This window comes from Pteropus medius, unplaced genomic scaffold, assembly GCF_902729225.1.
Source record: "Pteropus medius unplaced genomic scaffold, Ma_sr-lr_union100, whole genome shotgun sequence".
NCBI classification, from domain to species: Eukaryota; Metazoa; Chordata; class Mammalia; order Chiroptera; family Pteropodidae; genus Pteropus; species Pteropus medius.
This window is the reverse complement of record NW_024356335.1, coordinates 4,241,320-4,266,748: the sequence shown is the minus strand read 5'-3', so window position 1 is coordinate 4,266,748 and position 25,429 is coordinate 4,241,320. Positions and strand designations below refer to the sequence as shown.

The 25,429-nt window shown below is 47.4% G+C and overlaps 1 protein-coding gene and 2 pseudogenes across 9 annotated transcripts in view; 1 reads left to right on the top strand and 2 right to left on the bottom strand.

The window, feature by feature from the left end:
- The window catches only part of ODF2 (outer dense fiber of sperm tails 2), a 30,087-nt gene extending 6,881 nt beyond the window's left edge, over positions 1–23,206 (bottom strand). The window contains exons 1-15 of one of the 9 annotated variants that reach the window (XM_039861572.1): positions 23,028–23,147; positions 21,716–21,953; positions 20,277–20,367; positions 19,264–19,417; positions 18,858–18,983; positions 14,959–15,129; positions 13,669–13,829; positions 12,866–12,995; positions 12,166–12,297; positions 8,087–8,158; positions 6,935–7,006; positions 6,700–6,816; positions 5,900–6,085; positions 5,249–5,358; positions 3,381–3,516 (exon numbers count right to left, since the gene is read on the bottom strand). In XM_039861572.1, the coding sequence (XP_039717506.1) occupies positions 3,381–3,516; positions 5,249–5,358; positions 5,900–6,085; positions 6,700–6,816; positions 6,935–7,006; positions 8,087–8,158; positions 12,166–12,297; positions 12,866–12,995; positions 13,669–13,829; positions 14,959–15,129; positions 18,858–18,983; positions 19,264–19,371 (1,521 nt within the window). In that variant the 5' untranslated portion in view covers positions 19,372–19,417; positions 20,277–20,367; positions 21,716–21,953; positions 23,028–23,147. Of the gene's footprint in view, positions 1–3,380; positions 3,517–5,248; positions 5,359–5,899; positions 6,086–6,699; positions 6,817–6,934; positions 7,007–8,086; positions 8,159–12,165; positions 12,298–12,865; positions 12,996–13,668; positions 13,830–14,958; positions 15,130–18,857; positions 18,984–19,263; positions 19,433–20,276; positions 20,368–21,715; positions 21,954–22,089; positions 22,233–23,027 lie in introns of those variants that run through there. The other 8 variants (XM_039861573.1, XM_039861571.1, XM_039861575.1 and 5 more) reach the window with 8 other exon arrangements.
- LOC120601839 (uncharacterized) lies at positions 14,524–14,641 on the top strand (annotated as a pseudogene).
- Positions 23,207–25,313: 2,107 nt separating the features above from the next.
- LOC120601790 (uncharacterized) lies at positions 25,314–25,429 on the bottom strand (annotated as a pseudogene).

Below are 25,429 nucleotides of genomic sequence, written 5' to 3'. Positions count from 1 at the left end.
CTTTGGTTTATGGCTATATATTGACAGCTGTGTAGTGATTTTACGTTTTCCCAACAAGAATGGAATTATACTGTACTTCTCTGCAATTGAAATGTTTTTAATTAACAATTATGTTATGAACTACTTCTGAGGTCAATAAATAAATGTCTTACAACCAAAATGTTCACCTTAGTAGATGGGACAAAATAAGTTAGATATCCAAGATACACTATAAGGCTACAGTAATCAAAACAGCATGGTACTGGCATAAGAACAGATACATTGATCAGTGAAACAGAACAGAGAGCCCAGAAATAAACCTATGTCTATACACTCAATATATGACAAAGGAGGCAAAAGTATACCACGGGCTAAAGACAGTCTCTTCAATAAATGGTGTTGGGAAAATTAGATACATACAAAAAAAATGAAACCGGACCACCTCCTTACACCATATGCAAGAATAGACTTGAAATGGATTAAAGACTTAAATGTAAGCCCTGAAACCATAAAACTTCTAGAAGAAAACATAGGTGGTAATCTCTCTGATATTACTACTAGTAATATCTTTTCGGATATATCTCTTTGGGCAGGGGAAACAAAAGAAAAATAGGACTACGTCAAACTAAAAATTTTTGCACAGCAAAGGAAACCATGAACGAAACAAAAAGACAACCTACTGAATGAGAGAAGATATTTGCTTATGCTACATCTGATAAGGGGTTAACATCCCAAATATAAAAAGAGCTCATACAACTCAACAACAAAAAAACCAACAATCCAAAATGAAGAGAAGACCCAAATAGATACTTCTCCAAAGAGGAAATACAGATGATCAATAAAAATACGAAAAGATGCTCAAGGTCACTAATCGTCAGAGAAAGGCAAATTAAAACCACAATGAGCTATCACCTCATACCTATCAGAATGGCTATCATCAATAAATCAAAGAACAGTGTTAGTGAGGATGTGGAGAAAAGGGAACCCTCGACACACTGTTGGTGGGATTGCAAACTGATACAGCCACTATGGAAAACAGTCTGGAGGTTCCTCAGAAAATTAAAAGTGCATCTATCTTTTGTCCCAGCGATTGTACTTCTGAGTATTTATCCAAAGAAAACCAAAACAATAATTCGTAAAGATCTATGCTTCCTTACATTTATGGCAGCGCTATTCACAATAGCCATGATATGGAACCAACCTAAATGCCCATCGACAGACGACTGGATAAAGAAATTATGGTTCATATATACAATGGAATATTACTCAGCCATAAAAAAATGAAATCCTACCGTTTACAATGACATGAATGGATCTAGAGTTTATTATGCTAAGTGAACTAAGTCAGACAGAGAAAGATAAATACCATATGATTTTACTTACATGCGGAATCTAAGGAACAAAAAGAATAAACTAATCGAAAACAGACTCACGAATACAGAGGTCAATCTGGTGATGACCAGAGGGGAGAGATGGGAGAAAGGGTTGAAGGGTTGAAGCAGCACAAATTAGTAGTTGAGAGATGGTCACAGGGATGGGGAGCACGGCGTAGGGAATGCAGTTAACAGTAATGTAATGGCTGTGTGTAGAGCCAGAGGGGTGACAGAGTAATCAAGGAGATCATTTCATAAACTATCTAAATGTCTAACCAATGTACTACTATATACTAATAATAAAATTCTAAAAATATACAGTGCTTTTTAAAAAATCAAGTATAACAAAAAATAAATAAGTCAGATATCTCATTACAATAATAGTCATTTAAAAGATAAAGCTTAAAAAAAAAAAAAAAAAAAAAAGTCATCCGTGAAATATGGTCGATGAGGAAAGCAAGCTGCAGAATAATGGACGGATGAATGGGTGTGTATGTGTCTGAATGTTAGTATTAGGGGGAAAAAAACTGGAAAAATACACATCCACAGTTAATATAGACCTTCACCTCTGTATCACATTTTTGTAATGTTTTAAATTTTTACTCGGAGCAGATTTCACCTTTATGATTATAATATCTAAGAAAATACAATTCTACAAACATCACTGAGTGGCCATACTATATTACACTACATAGACAAACTATTCTGTAATTAACCCCTCTACTACTTTAGGCTTGAAAGCTGTCTTTAATTCGCACTACAACGAAGGACATACTACTAGAGTGGCTAAAATGAAAAAGGCGGATGGTGCCAAGTGCTGATGAGGTGATGTGGAGCAGCTGTTAATTAATTCTCAGGTGCTCCCCAATGGGAGTGTAAATTTATACAACTACTTTACTGTCTGGAAACATCTACCAAAGCCAAATGTATGCACACCGATGACCTGGCAGTTTTACCTGCCAGGTCATCGGTGTGCATACATTTTTACAGTAACCTGTAAAAATATACCAGATATGGGAACCAAAAGATGTACAAAGATGTTCTACAGCCCAAATGCCCATCTCCAGTAGAATGGATGTATTGCGGTGGTGTCATACCGTATGGCATTGAGAATAAATAAACTGCCACACACAACATGGTAACTTTCACAAACAACGTTAAGTAAAAGCTAGGCACAAAGTTCAAAAACAAGCAAACTAATCTGTAATGATACAAGTCAGGATAACGGTCACCTCTGCTGTAGGGGATGTTTGTAACCAGCCGATGTCACCAGGATGCTAGTAATAAGGTTGACTGACAGGCAAAGTGTGTTCATTTTATGAACTTTTTTGTATGCTGTACTTCCTTAAAATCAGTCTTACTTAACAATATCAGTAAAAGATGTTACTGCCTTGATCAGCTGAAAACCAGATCAAACTTGACTCTGAAATGTCAACCTCTGTGCAGGTGCCTCTCGACCCTGTTGTGCTAGGAGGGTGTAGAGCGAGTGGTTAAGGACTAGAGCTCCGGAGTCAGACTCAGGTTTAAATCCCAACTCCAACACTTCCAAGGGCAAAATTAGCAAGAATGACCTTTCTTTAAGCCTGTTTCCTTTTTCTATAAAGTAGAGATAATAATCACATTACTGGGAGAGTAAGGTAAGAAGTGACACATGTGAAGGGGTCCAGCAGTCCCTAGGGGAGCAGTGTTAACCTCAAAGTCAGGTCTATTATACGTCATGAGCTGAGTGTGTCACATTAGGCATTTCACACGCATCGCCCCATTCTCACAAGAACCCCATCTCCTCCCACTAAGTAAACTGCAGCAGCAAAGGAGGGGCTGCCTCACCCCAGTCCCGTAGCTAGTTAAGAGGCAGAGCCAGGACTTGGGTCCGGGCCATCCTGACTCCAGAGCACTCCTCCTTAATCGTGTTGCTCCCTCCAAGCCCTCTGAAGACCCTCATGGTCATCTCTGGGGCCCGATCAGGAAGGCCCACCCATGGGCCTCTCTGCCGACCCAACTGTCCCGGCCCCGCCTCTCACTACAGACCTTCAGCCTCTCGTTCTCCAGCTTGAATGCGGAATACTCGGCCGTCTGCCGGTGCAGTCTCTCCACAAGGCTGTCCCGGTCTTCCCGCATCTTTTCCTCCAAGGTTTGTTGTTGGTTTACAAGATCTGTCACTCGGCTGGAAAGTCACAAAGTGAAAGCAGACAAGGAGAATCAATTACACACAGGCTCTGAGGAGCCTGGGCTTTTGAGTGGAGTGGGAGATCATGTCCCACCCCTTGGCACCCTGCCTGCTTCCCAATCTCCACCCCGAGAAGCGGCTGCATTGTCCTGCCCTGGTACTGCTGCTTGTGGCACTCTACGTGTCCTACTTTGAGACTCTCCCATACCAACCCTCTCCAAGGCTTCTCCATTCTGATCCTCCCATGAGGCCAAGACACTTGCCGAAGACGATGACCAGAGCCTCTACCCTGTCCCACCTCCCCGCAGCACCCCCTGGATTCATGGTCAAGATCCGTGGTCAAGCCAATCAGATCTTGAAGTTAGGATAGAATGCCCAGGCTGGGTGGTCAAGAACATCCCAGGCATCCCTCTGCCTCTGGCACATATCACACCAGGGCTGTCTCCAGGTAAGAGCAGAGGACACGATCGGCTTGTTCACGTGCGTGAACACTCAACTAGCTCGGCCGGGAATTGCAATGACTGTATATGGGATGAAGGGAAAGAAGCCAACTCAGCAGCCAGCTGCCCACCTGCCCCTGCGTGCCCACTCCCCTCTGTCACTTAGTAGGGCTGTGATCCAAGAACAGAGACCGAGGTCTCAGAAGAACATAGACAGTAAGCACCTGTGAGTGCCCATGATCTTAACCACGGATCCAATACGGAACCTCTCCACAGTTCGTGCTCACGATCGATCAACTGGGATTCGGTCAGCACATATTTACTGAGCGCTGACAAGGCCCAGGCGAACACATCATGTTGTTCCACCTGGCAAACGCCTGCTCACCTTTAAAAACCCAGTTCGGACTGCGCTCCTAGAGGGCGTCTCTCTCTAATCCCTCTCATCTGTACCACACGTCCTTCTACCTTAATTACCTGTTTTTTCCCATTAGACGGAGAATTTCAGAGGGTAGCACGTGGCACAGGGCCCGGCACATAGCCGGTTCTCAGGATATGTTTGTTAAACTGGGTTAAACACAGCGAAAGACACTTCCTGAGGAAAGACTTCCCTGACCTGGAGTCCCTGTGACCCGTCCTTAGCCCAGAGAGTCCAGGTCTTTGTAGCCCCATCTCCTCTACTTAAGTACTGGGTTGCCTCCGTGAGGGTGGAGAATGCATTGGTTGTAACTCTACAGGCCAGCACAGAGCCTGATATGTATTTTTAAATGAATGAACACATGAATATAGCTGACACTGAGAATGTCTGAACAGTCACTGGAGACAGTGAAGCCACTTTTGTACTCTACTGCCAGACCATACCTCCGACCTGCTGACTGGCTGGCAAGCAGCAGAGACGCAGGGATCATCAGCCAGCCCATCCCCAAGAACAGGAACGAGGAGACCAGTGTGCCTGTCTGGGCCCATTTCGTGTTCTGTGCAGATTAGGCCCAGATTGGGCCCAGGAGCTGGAGTCGGGCAGGGCCTCTGTGACCAGAGAAGCCAGCCCTTCCCTCCACAGTGTCTGCTGAGGTGATAGGACCCAGGGACAGGGGCTGGAGCCAGGACCCAGGGTCCAACCAGAAAGCCCACCTCAGGGCTGCCCACGTCTCTGTCCAATGCAGCTCCTGACTGGAGGAGACCAGATGGCAGCCATGTGAGGGATGTGACCTGTCACAGGTCACCAGGCTCCTTCCACCTGCACAGCCACTTCCCCCAGTCGGCCCATGCGCCCTCTCCTAACACAGACTTACTCATTCAGGACAATAATTTCCAGCTCGAGGTCCCCCTTGTCTTTCACAACTTGGTTGTAGCGGCTCCTCCATGACTCCAGAGTGGATAAAGCTTCCGCAACATAAAGATCCTGGGGACGTGGGACAACAGGGCCTGTCAGCCTGGTGTCAGCCCTGAGACCGAGGGAGCTGAGGGGCTGGGTCACCCTGGGCGACCCCTCACCTGATTACTTAAACCTCACTCCTGCAGCCCCTCTCTAGAGAGCACCAAGAGTGACGGTGGGAGGCCAGCTGTTGCTTCTAGATTTCCAGGTATCACATGCACCCTGTGCGCAAACCCTTCCTTAACCATCATTCCTACCCACAACACTGACGCGCTTAGATCGTCCTACGTCCCCTCCAATCACCTCCAGCTAGCAACCCAACCCCATTATCACCTTTATACTCATTCAATCTCCCCATTACCTCCCCCTCCACCCAGCCATCCATCCTACCAGCCCGTTCACCCACTCCATGCCATCTTCCCTCTGTTGACCCCCCAGGCCATCTCTACCCAGCTTTTCCACCACCACCCACCCAAAGCACCTGCATTCAGCCACCCATCATCCGCTACCCGCCTATGCACCTCCCACGTCCACCTCTGAGCAGCCCTCCTCAGGGAAGGCCTGCTACCTTGTCAGCAAGTTGCACGTGCAGCTGCTCAGCATACTCCTCGCTCTTCTCGGCTCGCTCCTTCTGGGCTCGGATGGCCTTCTTCAAGGACTCTTTGTCTCGATCTCCCTTTTGCTTCAATTCCTTTAGCTGCTCCATGATGGCCTCCACTTCTGCCTTGTGTTGGTTCCCACTGCGCTCCAAGTTCTGGGAGGGGAGGGCCAGGAAGCACATGGGAGGAAAGGGACAAAGGTGGGAGGAGAGGGAGGAGAGAGACAAGAAAGGCCGGGGGAAGGCAAGGCAGAGAGTCAAGGGAAGAGAGGGAGAAAAGGGGACCAGTGAAAACAAGAAGTAGGGGAGGGAACGGGTCTTACACAGACCAGAAACCGAGGCCCTTCCCAGCTCCCCACGGCGCCTCTCTGGAGCACTGAACCCATCAGGTCTCAGTGTTGAACTCTTCTGGATCCTTCCTTGAACTCCCAGCATAGTGGTCACTCAACAGAGCTGTGACCTGAGTCTCTGGTTCACAGATGCAAGCAGCATTTGAGACCATCCCCGCCTCATGGGTAGTTAGAACTGAGGGCCTAAGAGATGAAGTGATTGGCTCATGGAACCTAACGCAGTCACTGCCGAGGAGAGTACCAAGACCTCCTGCTCTTGCCCTCGTCCCAGGGTCTCTCTGAAGCACAAGTTCTTTGGCAGCAAGTACCCCATAATACTTTGGGGAGAAGCCTTCTTGAACGTGATAACCTATTAGGCCACTGCCCTTGGACTGCCGGGCCTCTGCCCCCACCTTCCCCACCTGTGGAGCCAGCGGGTACCTTGATCTGCATGCAGAGGCGACTGTTCTCTGCCTCTTTGCACCGAAGCTGTGCCTGCAAATGCCCACGCATGGATTCCATAGACTTGGAAAGTTCGGATGCTGTCTTCGCTTGAGCCTTTGGAGAGATGGAGAAAGTGACAGAGCCAGGATTTGAACTCAGGTCTCCAATTCCAGAATGCACTCCGCCCACTAAGCACTACTGGCCAGTAAGGAACAACTGTCAGGGATGGTACCTTCTCACACTGTATTTCCTGGAGGAGCTCTTCCAACTCTTTGTCCTTGTCTTGCAGCAGTAACACCAGGCGCTGGGGAGAACACACACTGTTGTAAGCTTCTTGGGAAAGACAAGAAGGTCCAGCCCAGACAGGAGAGACTCCTGTGAGTGCCTAGCCACCAAATACATTGGCCCATGTCACAAAGACGCTGGCAGGACGCACCTAACATCTGTATGAAATATTTACAATAAATGTGTATTTATTTTGTAATTTAAAATAATGTTAATTGTGGAAAACCCTGAAAAAATATACCAAAACATATATTAAAGAAGCCCCAAAACCCCTCACCCAGAGATACGTTGGTAATACACTAAGAAGTTACATGCTTATTTTGTTCCATAACCTATACTCCTATAACATAATGTGATGGAATCTTCTAGGTCTTTAGAAACAGCAGTTAATGTTTCAATTTACTGATGCATCATAATTTGACCAGGCCTCTGGAGCTGGGAATGCAGGCTTGGGCGCCATCACCCGTTACTGCTGAATTTCTCACAGAGATGTTCGGCGAGGCATTGAGGGCCGCAGGCCAAACCTTGGGGAACGTGGCCTCCGTCTTCTGAGACTCACAGTAAGCACTAAGACATCGACGGCTCTGAAAGCTCCTAGAGTTTAGAAACCTGTTGAACTTTTTATTCAGGCCAGCCAGTAGTTTCCCAATTTTATCTGGCCATGGATCACTCCCTGCTTTTGTTTCTTGCACCCATTAACATCTTGAGGAACTTAGGGTTCCACGGAACAGACTTTGGAACATGCTGCCTTGGGAGTGATTCCTAGAACTGGAATCGTTGAGTCAAAAAGTCTGTGCCTTTGATGGCTTTTAATGCATTATACAAATAAGGAAATTCAGGTGACAGACTCAGATGATTTATAAGTCCATCATCATCAATCATCACCATCCCTCGGATGGGTGTCCGGCTTCGGGGTTCAAGTGATCAACCAGACAAGCCCAGTGGAGTAGGTAGGACAGGGGACATGAGCCCGTTTTATAAATCATGAAACTCAGACCCAAAGGAATGTCAGAGTGGGGCTCCGCCCTCCTGTCTCCATTCGGCACCGCCAGCTTTGTCTCCCGTCACCCACTAGCGCAGGCAGACGCGCGCTACGTACCGCTTTCTCGGAGTCCGCCTCCGCCAGCCGTTTTAGTAGTGTTCCTTGTTGCTCCATCAGCCTTTCGGAATCCTTTGAGGGAAGGCAAAAGGGGAGCCAAGTCATTAAGCAATAAACCCAGATGGCTACATCCTATCGATTCTTTTCCTTTTCTAAAATTATATTTCTAATTATAGAATAAATTAGATTCTCATTATAAAATATTTAGTGAACAGCGATAAAGCTGAAGTCCCCTCTCACCTGCATCCTACTTTTATGAGTTTGATGAGTGTCTTGTCCATCCTTCCTCTATGTAATTATATATAGTAACGCGTAGAGAAATGTTATCTTTTGGGGGTGAGGGGTGGGAAGGGATTAACCCATTTCCCCATTTAGAAAAAAAAAGGGCAGCTTGCTGCCAGTATTAATTTAATTTTAAATAAATGCACTCTTTGAGGCTGAAGAAAATCTGGTCTTCTATGTGAAAATAAAATATAAAAACTATTTTTGGAGCTACTTCCAAACAGAACTTGTCTCTAATCCTAATGTGACAGAAATGTATACATAAATCATTCACCCAATCAATCTTCAGCTAACGACTGTTCGAGAATGATGTTAACATCACATGTAGGAATGCTACGTTTTCTAGGATTTGACATTTTCAGCAATCAAAATTATTATATTTTGTAAATGGAAATACTGCTACTAAAAACAGAATGCTATAAATAGAATCATGTAATTTGTTTCCAAAGACTATCGAAATACTAGAGCGATATGAAAATAATAATAAAAGCAAGATATTCTGTGGCAGACTTGGGGGGTAAGGTTAAGACTGTAATCTGCGAGTTATCTCGGTAAACGCTGCAGTCGCAAGCACCACTGGCGAGTATTCTCACAGTAAATAGAAAATAGGTTAATGTCTAATTTTACCAAAATATATTTATGTATTTTTATGCTACAACTTGATTTTTAATTTTTATTTATTTACTTGTTTGTTTATTTATTATTTTTTAGGCGAGGCAACCCTTGGTTGACCTCACAGATTGCAAGGACCTTGTCAGCTTACAATTCCTTATTTTTTTACTTTTTATGCGTACAGCACTTGGTCTTCCTAGGTAGTCTCCCATTCCAAGTACGAACCAGGCCTGACCCTGCTTAGCTTCCAAGATCAGATGGGATCATGCTTGTTCAGTACAACTTGATTTTTTAAAAATAGCTTTGAGATATAAATTCAGATACAAGTCACTCATATAAAATGTACAATTCAGAGGGAAACACACAATGCAATATACATATGCCTTACTATTAAAATGTACACCTGAAATACTGGATTTTGTTAACCAATGTCACTAAAAAAATAAATTTTTTATTAAAAAAATAAAAAAAATAAATAAATTTGTAGTACTTGGATGAAAGACCACCTAGGAAGACCAGGTGCTATAGGCATAAAAATAAAAAATAAAAGATTGTAAGCTGACAAGATCCTTGCAATCTGTGAGGTCAACCAAGGGTTGCCTCAGCAAATAAATAAGTAAATAAATAAATTTAAAAAATAAAAATAAGTAAAACATACAATTCAGTGGTTTCTGGTACATTACATTATTAATTTTTTAAATTGTGATAAATATTTATAGCAAACTTTGCCATTGTAACCATTTTTAAAAAGTGTGAAATTCACTGGCATATAGTACATTTGCAATATTGTGCAATCATCACTAGTATCTAGTTCTGAAACATTTTCATCACCCCAGGGGAAAGCCGGTAGCTGCTACGCAGTCGGTCTCATCCCCCCTCCCCTCGGCCATCACTAATCTGTTTTCTGTCCCTAAGATTTCATTGCATTTTTAACCTCTCCCCATAACCTCTGGACAATACAGTTGGGCCCAAGTTTTGCAACTGCAAACTGCAGCAATGGACATTGCTGGGCATGTGCAAAGTGTCTCTTTAGGGTTCATACCAAGGGGAAGGATGACTGGACTGGAAGGTGTGTGATCTGTGGCGGTTGAAATGCCCTGAAAAACACCTGCACTGATTCCTATGGCCACAAGCAGGACATGGCAGCACCGGGCACGGGCCAACCTCTGCCTGTTGCCAGTCTTTGCCAGCACACTTCCTGCTGTTTTAATCTGCATTCCCTAATTACTTATGTTTCTTAGCGACTTGAACTTCCTCTTCCCAAAACTGCCTGCTCACACCCTTGTCCATTTTCCCATTGTACTGTGCTTTGTGACCGTCTCTATTCTTCTTCCTGGGCACCTGAATCAAGTGTCCCTAGAAGGAGGCTCCCCTCCCCTTCCCTCTCAGCCCCACAGGTCCCCTTCACAAGTCAAGAGAAAAGGCATCGCTGGTCCCAAAGTCTCCTGGAGACCTAGGAACTGAAAGAAGCGAGCGCTGTGATTTTTCCAGCAACAAGAGGCAGAACATGGGATGAAGGCCTAGGCCAGGGACGCGGAGCCTGAAGCTGCTCTCACTGCTCATTATGCCATTCTCGCCAAGCCCCCAGGGGGTCACTACACAAACTAACACACGACCTCACCAAATTCCCCGCTCTAAGGAACCATGCACTATGACCGCCCCACTTTACAGAAGAGGAGCTAGAGGCTAGGAGAAATGAGGTGAATTGCCCAAAGTCACACAGCCGGAAATGGCAGAGCTGAGTCCCAAGCCAACTGACCCCAGAGCCAGAGCAGTCCCCGCCACGACACTAACTGCCTTCCAGTAAGCACTGAGATAGGGGTGCAGCCCCAAGTGCCACATGGGCAGGAGGTGACCTAGAATCCAGGATTCCAGGATGGTAGATGCTACGAAGTCAAAAAGGAAAAAACTGGGTAGGAAGAGGTTTTCTGAAGGCCCCAGGCCCGGGACAAACAGCAGTAGCACCTCCCATTCATCGAGCACCTGTCACGCTGCAAATCCCCCATCCACGCATCAGCTCTAATTTTCACACAACCCCATGTGGAAGCTGCCATTTGCATCGTATAGATGGAAAAACTGAGGCCCGGAGAGGGAAAAATCATCCACCTGAGAATACTGAGCTAGAAATGAAACAGGTGTTAACTATTTTAAGAGAATTTCAGTAAAACTAGTAAAATTCATAGAAGTATATTTTAGAAACTCTAAAGCCCACCACGATAACATACATGGAATGCTCAACATCATACTGCTAATAACAAATGAAACTAGGTCTCCATCAACAGAAGAATAGATACATAAATTGTAGTATTGTCATAAAATGGGATATAGCAGTGAAAATTAATCATCTTAGGCCTCAAGGATAAAAACAGATGAATCTCATAAAAATATTGAGTGAAAAAATCAAACTCAGAAGAATACACATGAAACAATGTAATTTACATAAAGTTTGAAAACATGCTCAAAACACTAAAAGTTGCTTTAGAGATACACATATAAGTGATAAAACTATCAGATTCAAGATAAAGTCCCCCAACCCGAGGGGAGGGAGATGAGTTCGCCGCCATGCAAACAAGATTTTGTTTGGAAAGCTGGACAGTGAGTACACCACGTTATATTACTTATTTTACATAATAATCTTTCAAAATGAAAACGAGAAGTTGATAATGTTGGAGAAAAAAGACACAACACTGAGAAAAATGTCATCATTCGTCAGCACGGGTATTTTGAGACTCTCGGTTTCCCTCTGGTTTGAACCAGACAGGAAGACAGCTGTATATACTGTCAGTCTCTTCAGAATCATTCATTAACATAAAATACATTTCACAGACTCTCTTTTGAGGAAACAGTGATAGCAGTAATTCAACGCGTGCCCGCCAGCTATTCGCCTTTCTTCCGCTCTACCAAAGCTCAGAACTAGTCGTCTCCCCATTTTGTTGCACAAGCCCTGGAAAGGGCTGACCTCTTCTCGACTCCCCACTGCCCTTCTCCTGACTTCCAAGGTCCTTCCTGTGCCACCAGGTCCAGCTTCCACAACTAAGACAGCGCCCTCTACCAGGTGCCTGGCACATCAACACAATTCTCCTTTTACAGAGGAAGAGACTGAGGGTCAGAGAGGACGGGCATGTGATGTTAGAGGCGTGGAGCTGAATCCACATGCCCATGGTGGGGCCGGGGTGGCAGCTTACCTCTTTGCAGTGCTGTTCCCTCAGCAGGTCTCGGAGGGTGCGGTTGGTCTCCTCAAATGTGCTCAACTTCTGCAGGAGAAGTTCCTTCTGCCTCGTCAAGGTGTTGATGTCCGTGCAGGTCATTTGTTTCTCCTGGAAGACAGCAAGCAGTCTTACCAGGCACAGGCGAGAAGGGAGGGGCCGGCAGGGGCAGGCCACACAGGAGACTTAAGACGTGCTGGTGCCAGGAAGCCCAGGCAAGAAGAGCCGTGGACAGGGCCAAGGAGGGTGAGGGCAGGCTTCCTGGAGGTGGTGGGCCTGGAAGGATGGGCAGGAGCTGAACCTGCAGAGAACGACGAGTGGAGGAAGGGGCCAGCAGCTGAGTGTGGGAGTGCAGTTAGGGCAGGTTTCCTGGAGGAAGCACAGGACGACGACACCAGGTGGCTGATACTTGCAGGAATCAAAACGCATGCCTTAACTCACTGTGATCCCAGGAGACCCATGATGTGGTCTCTTCAGAAGTCCTGGCCACCTGAGGTCATCCTTGAGTGTCAGGTCCCAGAAGTGATAGTGGGGGATTGGGGCTAAGGAGTTAAATGTGCCCTCCCCCAGCCTGAAGATGTCACAAAGTCAGCCTGATGACTGCGTAAGGCCCCCGCCCCTGTGGCTTCCCCATCTCTGGGCCCAGTCCCAGCGCCAGGGTGGTCCGCCTGCCACCCACCGTCTTCAGCTTTCCGATGGTGTCCTTCAAGGCCATGACTTGCTTGGCAGCAGCGGCCCCATCCATTTCAGCCTCCACCAGCTTGGACATGAGGCACTCCTTCTCCTGCTGGAGGTGTTTCTTCTGAAGCCTGGGGCCAGAGAGAACATGGCTCTGTGAGCCCTCAGGCCCCTGGCCACCTGGAGCTCCGAGGCTCGCCTCACAATGCCCCAGGAGGTGCACCTCCTGGGCAGGGACCAGTGGGGGAGGGGGAGGGCTGGCCTGCTGGCCCGAATAGCCTTCTTGAAAGCTACCTGGGCATCGAAGCAGGGCTTCCTCTCCAGGTGACATTATGGCCTACTTGTCTCTCAGTCGCTAGCATCACCTCTGCCCCTGGCCACTGCCATGGCCACCTAACCACCATGTGCAGATCCACTTTTGAGCCCACCCATCCACTCTCCACACTGGAGCCAAGTCTGGTCACACCATTTCCTCCTTTGAAAACGCTTCCATGGCTTCCAGCTGCCTTCAATGCAAAGTCCTCAAAGCAGCTGCTAAGAGCCAGCCCCTGCCAAACTCCGTGGCACCCCCTGCCTACCTTCTTCCCTAACTCCGGCCTGCCTTCCATTTCGGTCACAAACTCCTCCTACCTTGGGGCTGTCACGAGGGATGTTCCCCAGCACCTGCCCAACTCTCAACTCGCTGCAGCACTCGGCTTCAATGTCACTGTTCCCAGAAAGGCTTCCCTGCCCCCTGCATCCTGCGCCCCCACCCTGAGAATCAGGTAACTAAGGAAGAGCCGAACCGCAGCAGGGCCGCCTTACATGGTGAAGTCCTTCTCCTCCTTGATGCGCTCGATGTTGTGCCTCAGCACGGTGTTTTCGTGCTCGGTCTCGGCCAGCTCATGGGCCACCTCCTCCAGCTCCTCCTTCCGCTCCTCCAGGAACCTTTTGGCCATCTGGCGCTCACCTTTCTGCATCTTGACCTGGGCAAGGGCACACAGGCAGGGGCCACTGAAGGGCGGCGGTTCCTCTCCGCCACGTCGCTAGGCCCATGGCTTTGGACCAAACTAAGGGCACCTCTGAGTGAGAGCGACATAAACATCAGGTGTTCCGCGTACAATCTTAGTTAACTGTCACGAAGACTCTGGGCAGATAACTATTCCTCTCATTTCCTCATTACTGATGAAACACAGTACAAAGAGTCTGCGTGGCTTGCTGGTTGGGGACAGAGCCAGGATACAAACCGTGGTTCAGCTGGCACACCACAGGAGGAGGGATAGCACAAAAAGCCCCTGTGCCACAGGCCGTGGAGAGAGAAGGGACTGTTGCCAGGCAGCCAGCCCAAGATTCTCCGGGAGGGCCCACGTGCCGAGTACGGGGTGGAGGATTAAAGACACAGGCCACGTTAGTCGCCGAGAGCTAGATGTCGTGCCAGCTCCACCAACTTCCTAGTTGGGGACCAAGGTCTTCCAGGTTGTTTCCAATCCCGTCGCCATATCCCACCCAAAGGCACAGCCCAGCAGCTGAGGACAAACTTCGTTTACTTCTTTGGGGCTTTTTAAGAAAAACTTTTGTATAAAATGGAAAGCAGAGGCCCTAGTGTCCCAGTCACTTCATCACCGAAATTGGGAAAATACCACCACTGGGTTCATTTACTGTTGTAAAAAATTAAAACGGGTCTACAGCCATGCCACTCTGAACAAGCCCGATCCCATCTATCTTGGAAGCTAAGCAGGGTTGGGCCTGGTTAGTACTTGGATGGGAGACCACCCAGGAAAATCAGGTGCCGTAGGCATAAAAAATAAAAAAAATAAGGGATCGTAAGCTGACAAGGTCCTTGTAATCTGTGAGGTCAACCAGGGGTTGCCTTGCCTAAAAAAAAATTAAAACAGGCCATCGGTACAGAGCACCAGGCAAGGTCAGGGCCAGGCCTGGGGCTAAGTGCTCAATGGCGAGGCATCCCAGGTTGCCCGATCCCAGAGGTATCTGGAGTCCTGGGCGGCCTTCAGAGACAGCCGCAAGATAGTGCTTCCGGGGAACCCACCTGGGCGGTCCCACACATCCTCAGGGAACCAGCTCTCCCAGCTCCCCCACCTCCCTCACCTCCCTCACCTCAGATTTGAGACAACCAACAGCGTTCATTAGACTGTCAATCTTCTTATCATAACGGTTCATTTTACAGTGACCCGAGTCATCATCTTCTGTAGAGAGGTCACTTAACCGCATCACTGAGACCAGCTTTTCTGAAGATGGTGGTGTGATCTCCAGGCAATGAGGTGGATTCTGACGTAGAGGAGGGAGAACACATGAACTCATAAGGCAAAACTGCAACCGGTTCCACCACACCTGGCTGTCCACTGGAGGCAGGAAAGAGCTAAAACTGCTGAAGGGCCAACCACAGGGACCCCGGGAGGAAGAACATGCCACAAGGTCAAGTTTAAAATAAAGGATATAACAAAAATAGCAAAAACAGTAATTCCTAAAGTTGACAAGTTTAGGGCAAGAAGTGAAATATGTCAAAAGTCTTTTAGATGAAAATGAATGCATGACGGTGGGTAGTTGCAAAGGTACACCAATCTTCTGTAAAAGGTGTTTTTAAGGACAAGTGAGGAAATCTGAATATGGACCAGATAATATATGATATTAAGAAATAAAGTTTTTAGGAATAATCATCGTTAATTTGGTTATATACAAATATATTAGAAATGCATATTGAATAATTTACTATGGTATGATGTCTAGAAAATATTTAAACATATAAGCATAAAAAATGTTTTTAAATGCATGTGCCCCCGCAGAAAAGTTTATTCAAAGCTGTATAACGCTTTTTTTTAAGACTTCAGAAAGGAAGATATTTTAATCTGGAGGCCAGGATTTCCATGGGATTGCAGTAACTTGAACTTAACTCATTCTATAAATTTACTCTGGTGCATTAAACAGTTGCCATTTCTCATTATTTGTACAGTTCTTTGCTCCTCTTAAGCCACGGTGGCTGACTCTCTATGACAATTTCCAGGGAAAGAAGATGGCTATCAGCAATGAAAAGAAGTGTTCAATACAAGTATAACTGTTGTGTCCAACAAGCAGGACTCGTGGGGTACGACAAAAAATTCATGTGCTTTTGGTCCCAGCAATTCTATTTCTAGAGATTTATCAGGACTATCTAAGAATGCGAATGATACTTAAATTCAAGGGGCAAGGATATAGATAAATGAATGACAAGGTATGAATACAAAATGATACAAACATACACACAATGGAACACTGCCTTAAAAAACAATGTGTAATGCAAATATAGTCAAAATATGTCAATAAAAATGTTGTACAGTAAGTGAATTATGATCCCATTGTTTCAAAATGAAAAGAATGAGTCTGTTCATGAGAAAAGATCGGGAAGGCTTGCACCTACCTACAGGTGACATGGGTCTTCTCAGGGCGGTGGATTACAGGTGTTTTTTACTTTCTTCCTTGTACTGATTTGTCTTTTCTAATGTTTTCAACAATGACTATGCATTGCTTTTATAAGAAAAAGGTTATTTTTAATATTCAAAAGGATAACAGGAAATATAGAGATGGTACAATTACGAGAAAAAAAAAAAAAAGAAAAAGAAAAAATTACGTAGGAAAAAGTGATAGTAAAAGTACCAAAATATTAGTTTCAGGACCGTGATTATCCTTGGGGAGCAGCAGTGACGGGAACAGGACCAGATGGGAGATTCTAGGGAAGCTGGTGATGTTTCTTACACAGATATTTTGTAAAAATTCATCAAGCAATACACTGCTGATGTGTCTTTCCTGCACTTTTCAACAGAAAGGTTTTGAAACTTGATAGCAGATTAGAAAAATTGTAGGTGATTATCTATTTTTCTGTATTTTCTTTCAACTTTCCATAATAAAAATAGGTCACTTTATTTAATAATAGGGTAGAGAAAAAATCTAGACTTTCTCCCAAAGCTAATTTTTATGTATCAGAAAGGGTCTTTAAAAAGCAAACAAGAATCCCCACATGCACACAGCAGCTTCTGGGGTCCACGTCCAGCTCCACCGCAAACTTCCTCCTGCTAGGGTCTTTTCTCTCTGTCCACAGGCGACAGGAAAGTGGAAAAGAACTGGCCCAAGTAGCATGAAAAGACTGTTCGAGAGATGACAAGTCACCTCTCTGGGTCCCTCCATGTCTAGGATTCTGTGGCCTTAGGACTGGAAGGGACACTGAGCTTTCCAGAGGAGACCACAGCTCCTAGCAATAGAAAGTCAACTTCCATAGAGGCGTAACTTTCTTGTATACTTCGAAAACTACCAAGTCTTTTCACTGTTTTGAAAAGCATTTTAAGTTATAAAATGTAGTATACTTATTATAAAGAAATTCGAGCAGGCCATATAAAAAAAAATAAACCATTAAGCCTCCCACATTCCAGAGGTAACGACTGCTTACCACTTCTTGTATCCTCCCAGAAAACGTTATACATGTACAAACATATCCATACACACATGGAAACATGCTTTTTTTTTTTCTGCAAATTGGACCGAACTCTACATGCTGTGGGTTCTGTGACTCATTATCATGTATAAGTATCCACCTCAAACTCCGTAATGGTTGCATGGATGGAACATAATTTAACCAGTACCCTCCTGATAGACGCTTTAGGTTGCTTTCAATTGTTCTGTTACAGTGCTATAGCAAACATCTTTATACACGGATCCCTGCACTCTATGACTTTTTAAGGATAACTTCCTAAGTGTAAAACTGTAGAATCACTGTTTACGTAGATGCTGCCAAGCTGCCTCCGGAACAGTTGAATCGGTTTCATGATCCCCAGAAAACCGTCTAAAAAGATCCGTTGATACCCCATGCGCTTGCCAACACAAGATATTTGTAATCTTTTCAACATTTTTCCACTCAATTAAAATAGCTTCTTGTTTTTGTTTTTAAAATATAGTTGTTTTTAATTTACATTCTACTGGTTATTAGTAATATCCCTATAGTAAAAAATGTTAAGACATCATTTGAATTCCAATCTTTCTTATACTGCATAAGAATACTTCTTATATAGTCTCCAGAATACCCCATACTCCCTTTTCCTCTTAGGGACGAATTGGTAAATCAGGGAATCAAATCCATGAAGTGTGACTATAAACTTCAGATTACTTTTATTTTTTATTTCTAATTTTAAAATAAGCTATCAGAAAGAGACAATTTCTCACACTAGATCAGGTATCAGCATCTTAAAGTAGCCTCAAGTCCTTTACTTGTCCCGAAAATGAGATCTTTGCCTAAAACATGGCCACAGGCCTTGTCTTATCATTAGGTTTTTTTCATTGCAATTGACTAAAATGTAAGCAGCAGGAGGGCGCGTCTGCCAGTTTGCAGTTGTAACCCCAGTGCGAGCAGTGTCTGGCACAAACCTCAGTAAACCTATGGGGCGTGAACTAAGTGGATGGATGGACAAGCAAAGCGTGTTGAGGCGTGGCTAAAAAAAGATGACACCTCTCTTGGCATCTTGACAACTAATGCTGAAGGCAATTACGGCCCGGGAGATTGTTCCAAAAGTGGCTTTGATGATATCTGTGGAATATGTGCATGGTCTCTAATGGCGACCACCTCAAAAGTGGCAATGCTTTCTTGGATAGGTACATGCTGGTACGTGTAGATGTGTATTTTGTTATGCTTTAGATACTATCGCAGTTACATGGAAAAAGACATGTGGCTCCTCACATATAAATTAGAGGAGCCTCTAGAATAAGACCCTCCGAGTCCTGACTCCAGCCCTGCTACTTTCCCTGAGACTGCACCTCTCCGGGCCTCGGTTCCCTCATCTGTACACGGGGACAGCAGGACCGGCCACCTCACTGTGTTGTGAGGACTCCAGAAGGCTCACGTACTTTTGAGGTTTAGTAAACGGGGCCTGCTGGGATGTCTCTAACGGCAACGGCTGATTCTGAACCATACCAGTTTGAGGCCTGCTAGACCCTGACCAGTCCGAGAAGAAAAGCCTGAACGAGAGTGAGCCTACCTCCCACTTGCATCCCACATGCCGGGCAGATGACTTTCCAGGGGGCATCCAAGGTACCTTGGTTTTCACCCGGACACTCCGCCGCACATTCACGGTGTCCCCTTTCATTCCGCGCTTATGAGATTTCTGTGGAAAGGGACAAACCCAGGGTCACTTTCCCCACACAGCTGGCTGTGGCGTCACTCTGGTGGCATCCATCTCCAACTCTGTAGGGAGCCTCTTCTGACTAAGGCTACTGCTGCCATTTCTGGATGACAGTCCTGCCTACCTTCTAATTAGGCGACTGACCTCCGAAAGCGAGTGTGTCTGTCTCTCAAACCTTTGGAGTGAGCAGCGCAAGGAGGCCGAGCTGGGAGGTGTCACCCTGCTCCAGAGCCTTCACCTTGCCCCACTGGCATGCTCCTACCTGGCTGGTGGTCGCTGATGGTTTCGGGAGTTTTTTTATGTGGACGTGGACAGGGGTGTTCTCATCCACGTGAACATGTAAGGGGGGAGTTGAAGAGCGGTCCTTCATGGTTCGCTTCTGGCAGGCCGGGGAGGACAACACAAAAAAGGCTGATCTGTGGATGAGTAAACTGGGCATAAAAAACAGAGCTCACAGCCTCTGGGAGTCACTGAAAGCCTAGCCACCAAGCGAGCAGGACGGCTACTAACTATGGCATGCAGGCAGGAATCAAGGAGGGCGTGCCATTCAGCAGGCTCCTGCAGAGATCCCAGCTGAAGACCACCAGAGAGACTCAGGTCCAACGAGAGAGGGGTCTGCCCAAACACAGGCCCCAGGGTCCTCAGAGCTGGATCTCCAACCCAGCCTGCTGGAACGCAGAGCTCCTCCTTAGACTTAGTGTAGCACAGCTGGGAAGCAGGTGAATCCTTCCACGCCACAATCTGAACTGGGCATGCGCGTTAGCACGGGAAGCACACGAAGCACACGAAATGATTAGGGTGCAAAAGAAATCAGGCACCAGGCAGGTAAGAGACAAGGAAAACAGAGAGCTGGAGGAAATGCTGAGATGAGGTTGTACAGATTCTAAAGAAAACATAAGCAAGGCAAAATCCCAGCTACATGCCCTCACCAACCGTCAGTACCTGTCCTCACCCCAAGCTTTTTTATTTTCTTCTTCATTATAATTATTATTATTTAGAACATATTAAATATGTTCTGAAGACTTTCGGAATTTGTCTGGAAGCATTAAGACAACCTCCTCACACCTGGCAGCCTTACCATAGCAAAAAAAAAAAAAAAAACCACAAAAAAAACAAAAAAACACCATCGATCAGGCTGGATCTGCATGAAGGCACCTAGCAGAATGCCTAGCCATCGTGGTGCCAGCAAGGTAATGCAGCTCCTGGGAAAGGTGTGCAGAAGCGTTTTTGACAGGGCTGCAGACCGAAGGGCTGCTCTGTGTGCATGTCACCTACCGTCACAGTCACACTGGGTGCGCCACAAGGTGTCCTCAAGACTTTTTTCTGCGTGAGACTTGTTACTCCGTTCTTCCCACACGATGGAAACCTGCGCCCAGGCACAAGAACCAGATTACAAGCAGAAAAGTAGGATTCTTCTATTCCTTAGATCTCCCGAATTATATGCTACATGTGGTAACAAGTTGACGACTAGAACCAGTCTGGAATCACTTGGCTCTTTACACGAGCCACCAAACACCCATGGTGTGCCCTGCATTGGGATGGAAACAGGGGTGATGGGCATTTGCAGGGCTGGCCTTTTAAGCTGCCATCGCATCACACGTATTGTGACCTTTTGCTGAAAAGCCCAGCTGTCATCTTGTCAGGTGACAAAAAGCAGGCAGCACATGAGCAACAGCCAAGGTACTAGTTTGACTAAGGGTGAAAAGTGCCCAGGACGTTGACTGGAACAGAAGGTGGCCCTGGAGAAATGCTCAGTGAATGACTGACATAAAAAGACAGGCTCAGGAATAAAGTCCCTGTGACTCAAATGCATAAAATTAACTATCAATAAATATTCAACTATCAGGATGAACATAACTATTTCCTAAAATATTCCACTTGCTACTCTTTAAGCTCCTAAGAAACAAGGTTATTTTTGTTTTGTGTTTTTATACCAGTGTAATTCATCTTGCTTATATATAAACAGCCCCATCATCAGATTTGGAAATATAGGTTTAATCTCCAAAATTTGGCAGCAGTACATCTGGGAATTCCAGGATGGGAAGGGACTTGAAAAGTTTATTTGATCTATCCCACTGCCTCCTGATAACCTGAAAATATGGCTTTGCCCACCCCACAAAAACCTGTAGAAAATAATGTAATATAAAAATGCAATGTAAGAATTCTTGAGCCTTTTAGCATGCATTTTGCTGCATGTATATCACACCTTGATAAAAAAAAAAAAAATGAACCCTACTAATCATTTAGGCGAGGAATACCAAATCTGGGTAGACAGTTTTTTTCTCCTCCTCAGGACATTTCTATTCACTTAGAACCAGTAGATACCCATGTCTCTCAGTGGGCTGCCCATCAAACCATTTGGAGTCCATCAACACCTTGCTAACTGCTGCATCCACCTCCTACATCACCATTATTTTACACTTGGTCTCTTTTCAAAAAGGATCTGAGCCTAGTAATCCCCTGAAACAACAATGGTGACCCTATTTGCTACCAGGAACTGAGGAGAGAGGGAGAGAGAAGGGGGCACAGCTGGGATTGTGTGTATGCATTTTTTTCCTCCTTCCCCTTAAAAGTGATTTCCAAATATTTTGGTCCAGACTTTCAGTACACTGAACAGGGAAGCTGGAAAAAAAAGCTTCTGGAGAGCCTGGCCTGGGAGCCCCAGATTACCTTTCCCTGCCCTCTGGAGGAGGCGCCCCCCACATTGGCAGTACCTGGGGGAGCCGCCTGAGGATGAGGCAGACATGACTAAGCATCAAAGCCGCAAAGGTGGGCAATTGGGTCAGCAGACTCTGCTCAGGGGGACCCAGAGGGGCTTGTCAATGAGAATCTCAGGGGCCCAGCATCAAACGTCCTCTCTGAGGGGGAGGAGGGTGGAAGCTTTGGGGGTGGCAGATGGATGAAAACTTGGGAGGCGCTCCTCTCTACTGTCCAAGTCGCACAGCAACTGTCCTGCCAAAGTGGGGGGAGATAGGAGAGGCTGAGCCACCCGGGGGCAGAGGCCGGTAGGCGGGTGGGGGGGCGCCGTGGGAGCTCCCCACCCCAGGGAGGAAAGGGGTGGGTGGGGGTAAACTTCGAGGGAAAGTACCGCCAAGTTCAGGCCCCACCAAGGAGGAAAGGTGTATGGCCACCAGGGATAAAACCTGAGGTGCTGCTGGTTTGCGTAGAGGAAGGGAGAGAACCGCTAGGCCCCAAGTGGGCCCGAAAGGGCCGGAACCCGCGCAGGGAGCTGGGAGGTAGGGGGGGTATATTGGGGCGGGGCCAGGGCAACTGTCTCCTAGGAGAAGGGGCGTTCCCGGCTGAATAGATACCAGGAAAGGACCAATAGTATTTGAAGGAGAGGGGCGGAAGCTTCCGGCTACAAAGGGGCGCTCCGCCGCAAGTGGGTACCCCCGACGGCGAAAGGAAAATCCTCCCGGGCGCAGCAGCGACCGATGGGACCTGATATCCGAGTTAGAACGGGTTAGAAACCGGGTTGTGCAGGGACGGGGGCGGGACCCCTACACGGTTGAACCCGCTCCAGCGGGCTTGGGGGCCCGGAGCGGTGCCCGGAGGACATGGTTGCCTACGGACAAATAACTGTCGTGCCGAGGCCCGCAGGGAGGGCAGGGCGAATGGAGCTACGCCCACCGGCGGACAAGAGGGCTTGGGGCCAGTCTCCGTCGGCGGAAGAGACGACCACCCACCAGCAGGCAGGAGGGGACCAGTTTCTGCCCATAGAGAGAAAGGAGAAGCCCTGCTGGAGGGCAGCAGAGGGGCGAGCCGAGCCCCGCCGGTGGCCAGGTGAGGAGGGAGGCAGTCCGCCCGCCCGTTAGCGGGAGAAGGCCCGCGCCGGTGGGCGGGGCGGGGACCACATTCTGACAGGAGCGGGACGAGCGCGCCACAGAGCTGCAGGTAGGGGCGACCTGGGGGGGCGGCGGGAGCCAGCGACCCCAGCGGGGGCCATCCGCCCGTGGGGACCCGGCCCGGCGGCCGCCGCGAAACACACGGGAGCGCCCTGGGCCCTGCCTGCCGACGGCCTCTCACCAGGAGCGACACGGCTGCGCCCAGAAACGCCTCCTTATGAAGTCGTTGAAGTCGGCGGCCGGGGTCGTGCCATGGAGACGCCGCGGCGGATGTGGTCCGGCTCCAGCGGCGGCTCCTCCCCGCTTCCGCCTCCTTTTCCGACACCCGGTCGGCAGCTCGCCCATTGGCCAGTTCAAACCCCGCCGTGAGCCTCTCCGGTTTCGCCATTTAGGCCCAGCCCCTGGCGTCACAGAGATGCCCCGCCCCGCACGAAGCTCCGCCCGCTTCCGGGCCACGCTGCCCGTCGCTATGGAGACGCGCGACGCTACCAGCGGCCCTTGCCCGGGCACGACCCACAGTTCAAGTCCCGGCTATCCCCCCTCCGCCATTTTTATCCCGCCTTTGGTCCACCTCGAGTCCCAGAACTCGGAGAAGCGCCACAACTCTAACCCGTTCCCTTTGATACGTTTTAGGAAAGAGGACTCAGAGACCGGGCACAGAACGAGTTAGTGGCCAGGGCTGCGCCCTGCTTCTAGAAATCCAGCCGTGTCTCCACTCTGCTGTCGGTGCAGAGATGGAGCCGGCCGATGCACACCACCCAGACTGTCACCCTCCCACAAGTTCCCCTTGCTCTTCCCCGCCCTCCTGCACACTGAATGCCGCTGTGTGTACAGACCTACTCTGATGAGGTTCTTGCTCGGCCGCCATCTTCTCAACTATGCTTCGCTGTCAGCCAATCATAGGGGGCTGTCACGTGGCTCACGGTGCCGCCCTGGATTGTGGGAGATTCTGACATCCTCGGGGCCCAGCTGGCTTCCAGTTCCTTGTCCTGTTCATCTCTCTGTCCTTCCCCCGCACCTCAGCTATGCACCCCTAGGGTCACACAACCGGTTCACCAGAAATCTTAAATTCTAGCTCCCCACCCTCCAAACGACCCGCTTTTCTGCCTTGCTCTCACAGTCTAATGCCTTCCATATTCATTCTTCGCTGTTGGGGAGCATTCTACTCCCTTTGACCCGTTCATTTTCCTCCTGTTGAATAAATGATGGCTCCCCAGGCCCTGTAAGCCAGCCATCTGAGGCTCTGCAAAGACCAAACCCACAAATCATTACCTCCACCCTCAGCTGAGCCCTCGCTGCTGTAATTCTTCTATTTGTCCCACTGTGGGCTGTTCCAAACCTTTGCCACTTCCCTATCCCACACTCCAGCTCCCTCTTTTCATACAGAAAAATAAAGCCATTCAGTGGGATTCCCTCCACCACCCACCCTCCTCATTTTTGTTTCACCCCACTCTTAAGTCCCCACTTCAGAGGAAGAGGTGTCCTCGCTGCTCAAGATAAACTTTTGGTGCTGGGCCTAAGTGAAACATCTCTGTAAAATGTCTCTTGCTGCCCCAAAGACAGAATTATTTGTCAGTGCTCCCATCTTCATTGAAGCAATATTAATTCCATACTATGTGCTAAGCCCAGTGCAAGGGACATTAGACCAACACATCCCACCGGTCTTCAAGGAGCCCATGGCTGGCCACTCTAATGGAACCAGATAAAATAAAGCTTTCCCCTTACCACCCACTGCCAGATTTCCCTGTGTAGTTTTGTTCCCTCCCCGCCATCTGAGAAGGGTCTTTCCCTGCCAGTGCGGTTCTTTGGGGGATTTTGTGATGGAGAATCTGAGAATGGGCAGGATCGAGAGGACTCACACACACACACACACACACACACACACACGCGCATGCGAGCTGGGTAGGAAGGAGGAGGCGAAAAGCTCCTCAAAAGACAGAGAACAGGGAGGTGTTGGGGCGAGGGGTGCTGAATTCGGGGCACCAGGACATCAGTAATGCATAAAGGATATGGGATGAAGAAAAGAGGACTTTTTGAAAGTATAGCTGTGGTCTGGGTATCTGTCCCTTTTGTGATGTTTGAAAAATGCAAGAACTTGAGTTATTCTATTGCTTTGGATTGCTAGGCTGTTTTCTGAATGCAAACCATTCTGAGCCTGACCAGCAATGGCCACTTTTTGAAAAAGGGCAATAACCAGCAGTGATGAGGGTTTTGAGAAGCCAGCAGTCTCATACATGGCTGGTAGGTTTAAAAATTGAAGTAACCTTTTGACAATTGGGCATTGTATATCTAAAACCTTAAACACCACATTTTTTTTTTTTTTTGACCTAGTAATTTCACATCTTGGAATGTATTTTAACAAAATAATAAGGAGGTACGCAAAGATTTAGACCTTAAAGAGAAATTCCCTGTTGGCCCTTCTTTTCTTCAATGTACTTTTTTCTTTCTTATTTATTATCATTATTTATACCTACAGCACCTGGTCTTCCTAGGTGGTCTCCCATCCAAGTACGAACCAAGCCCGGCCCTGCTTATCTTCCAAGATCAGACATCGGGCTTGTTCAGGGTGGCATGGCCATAGAC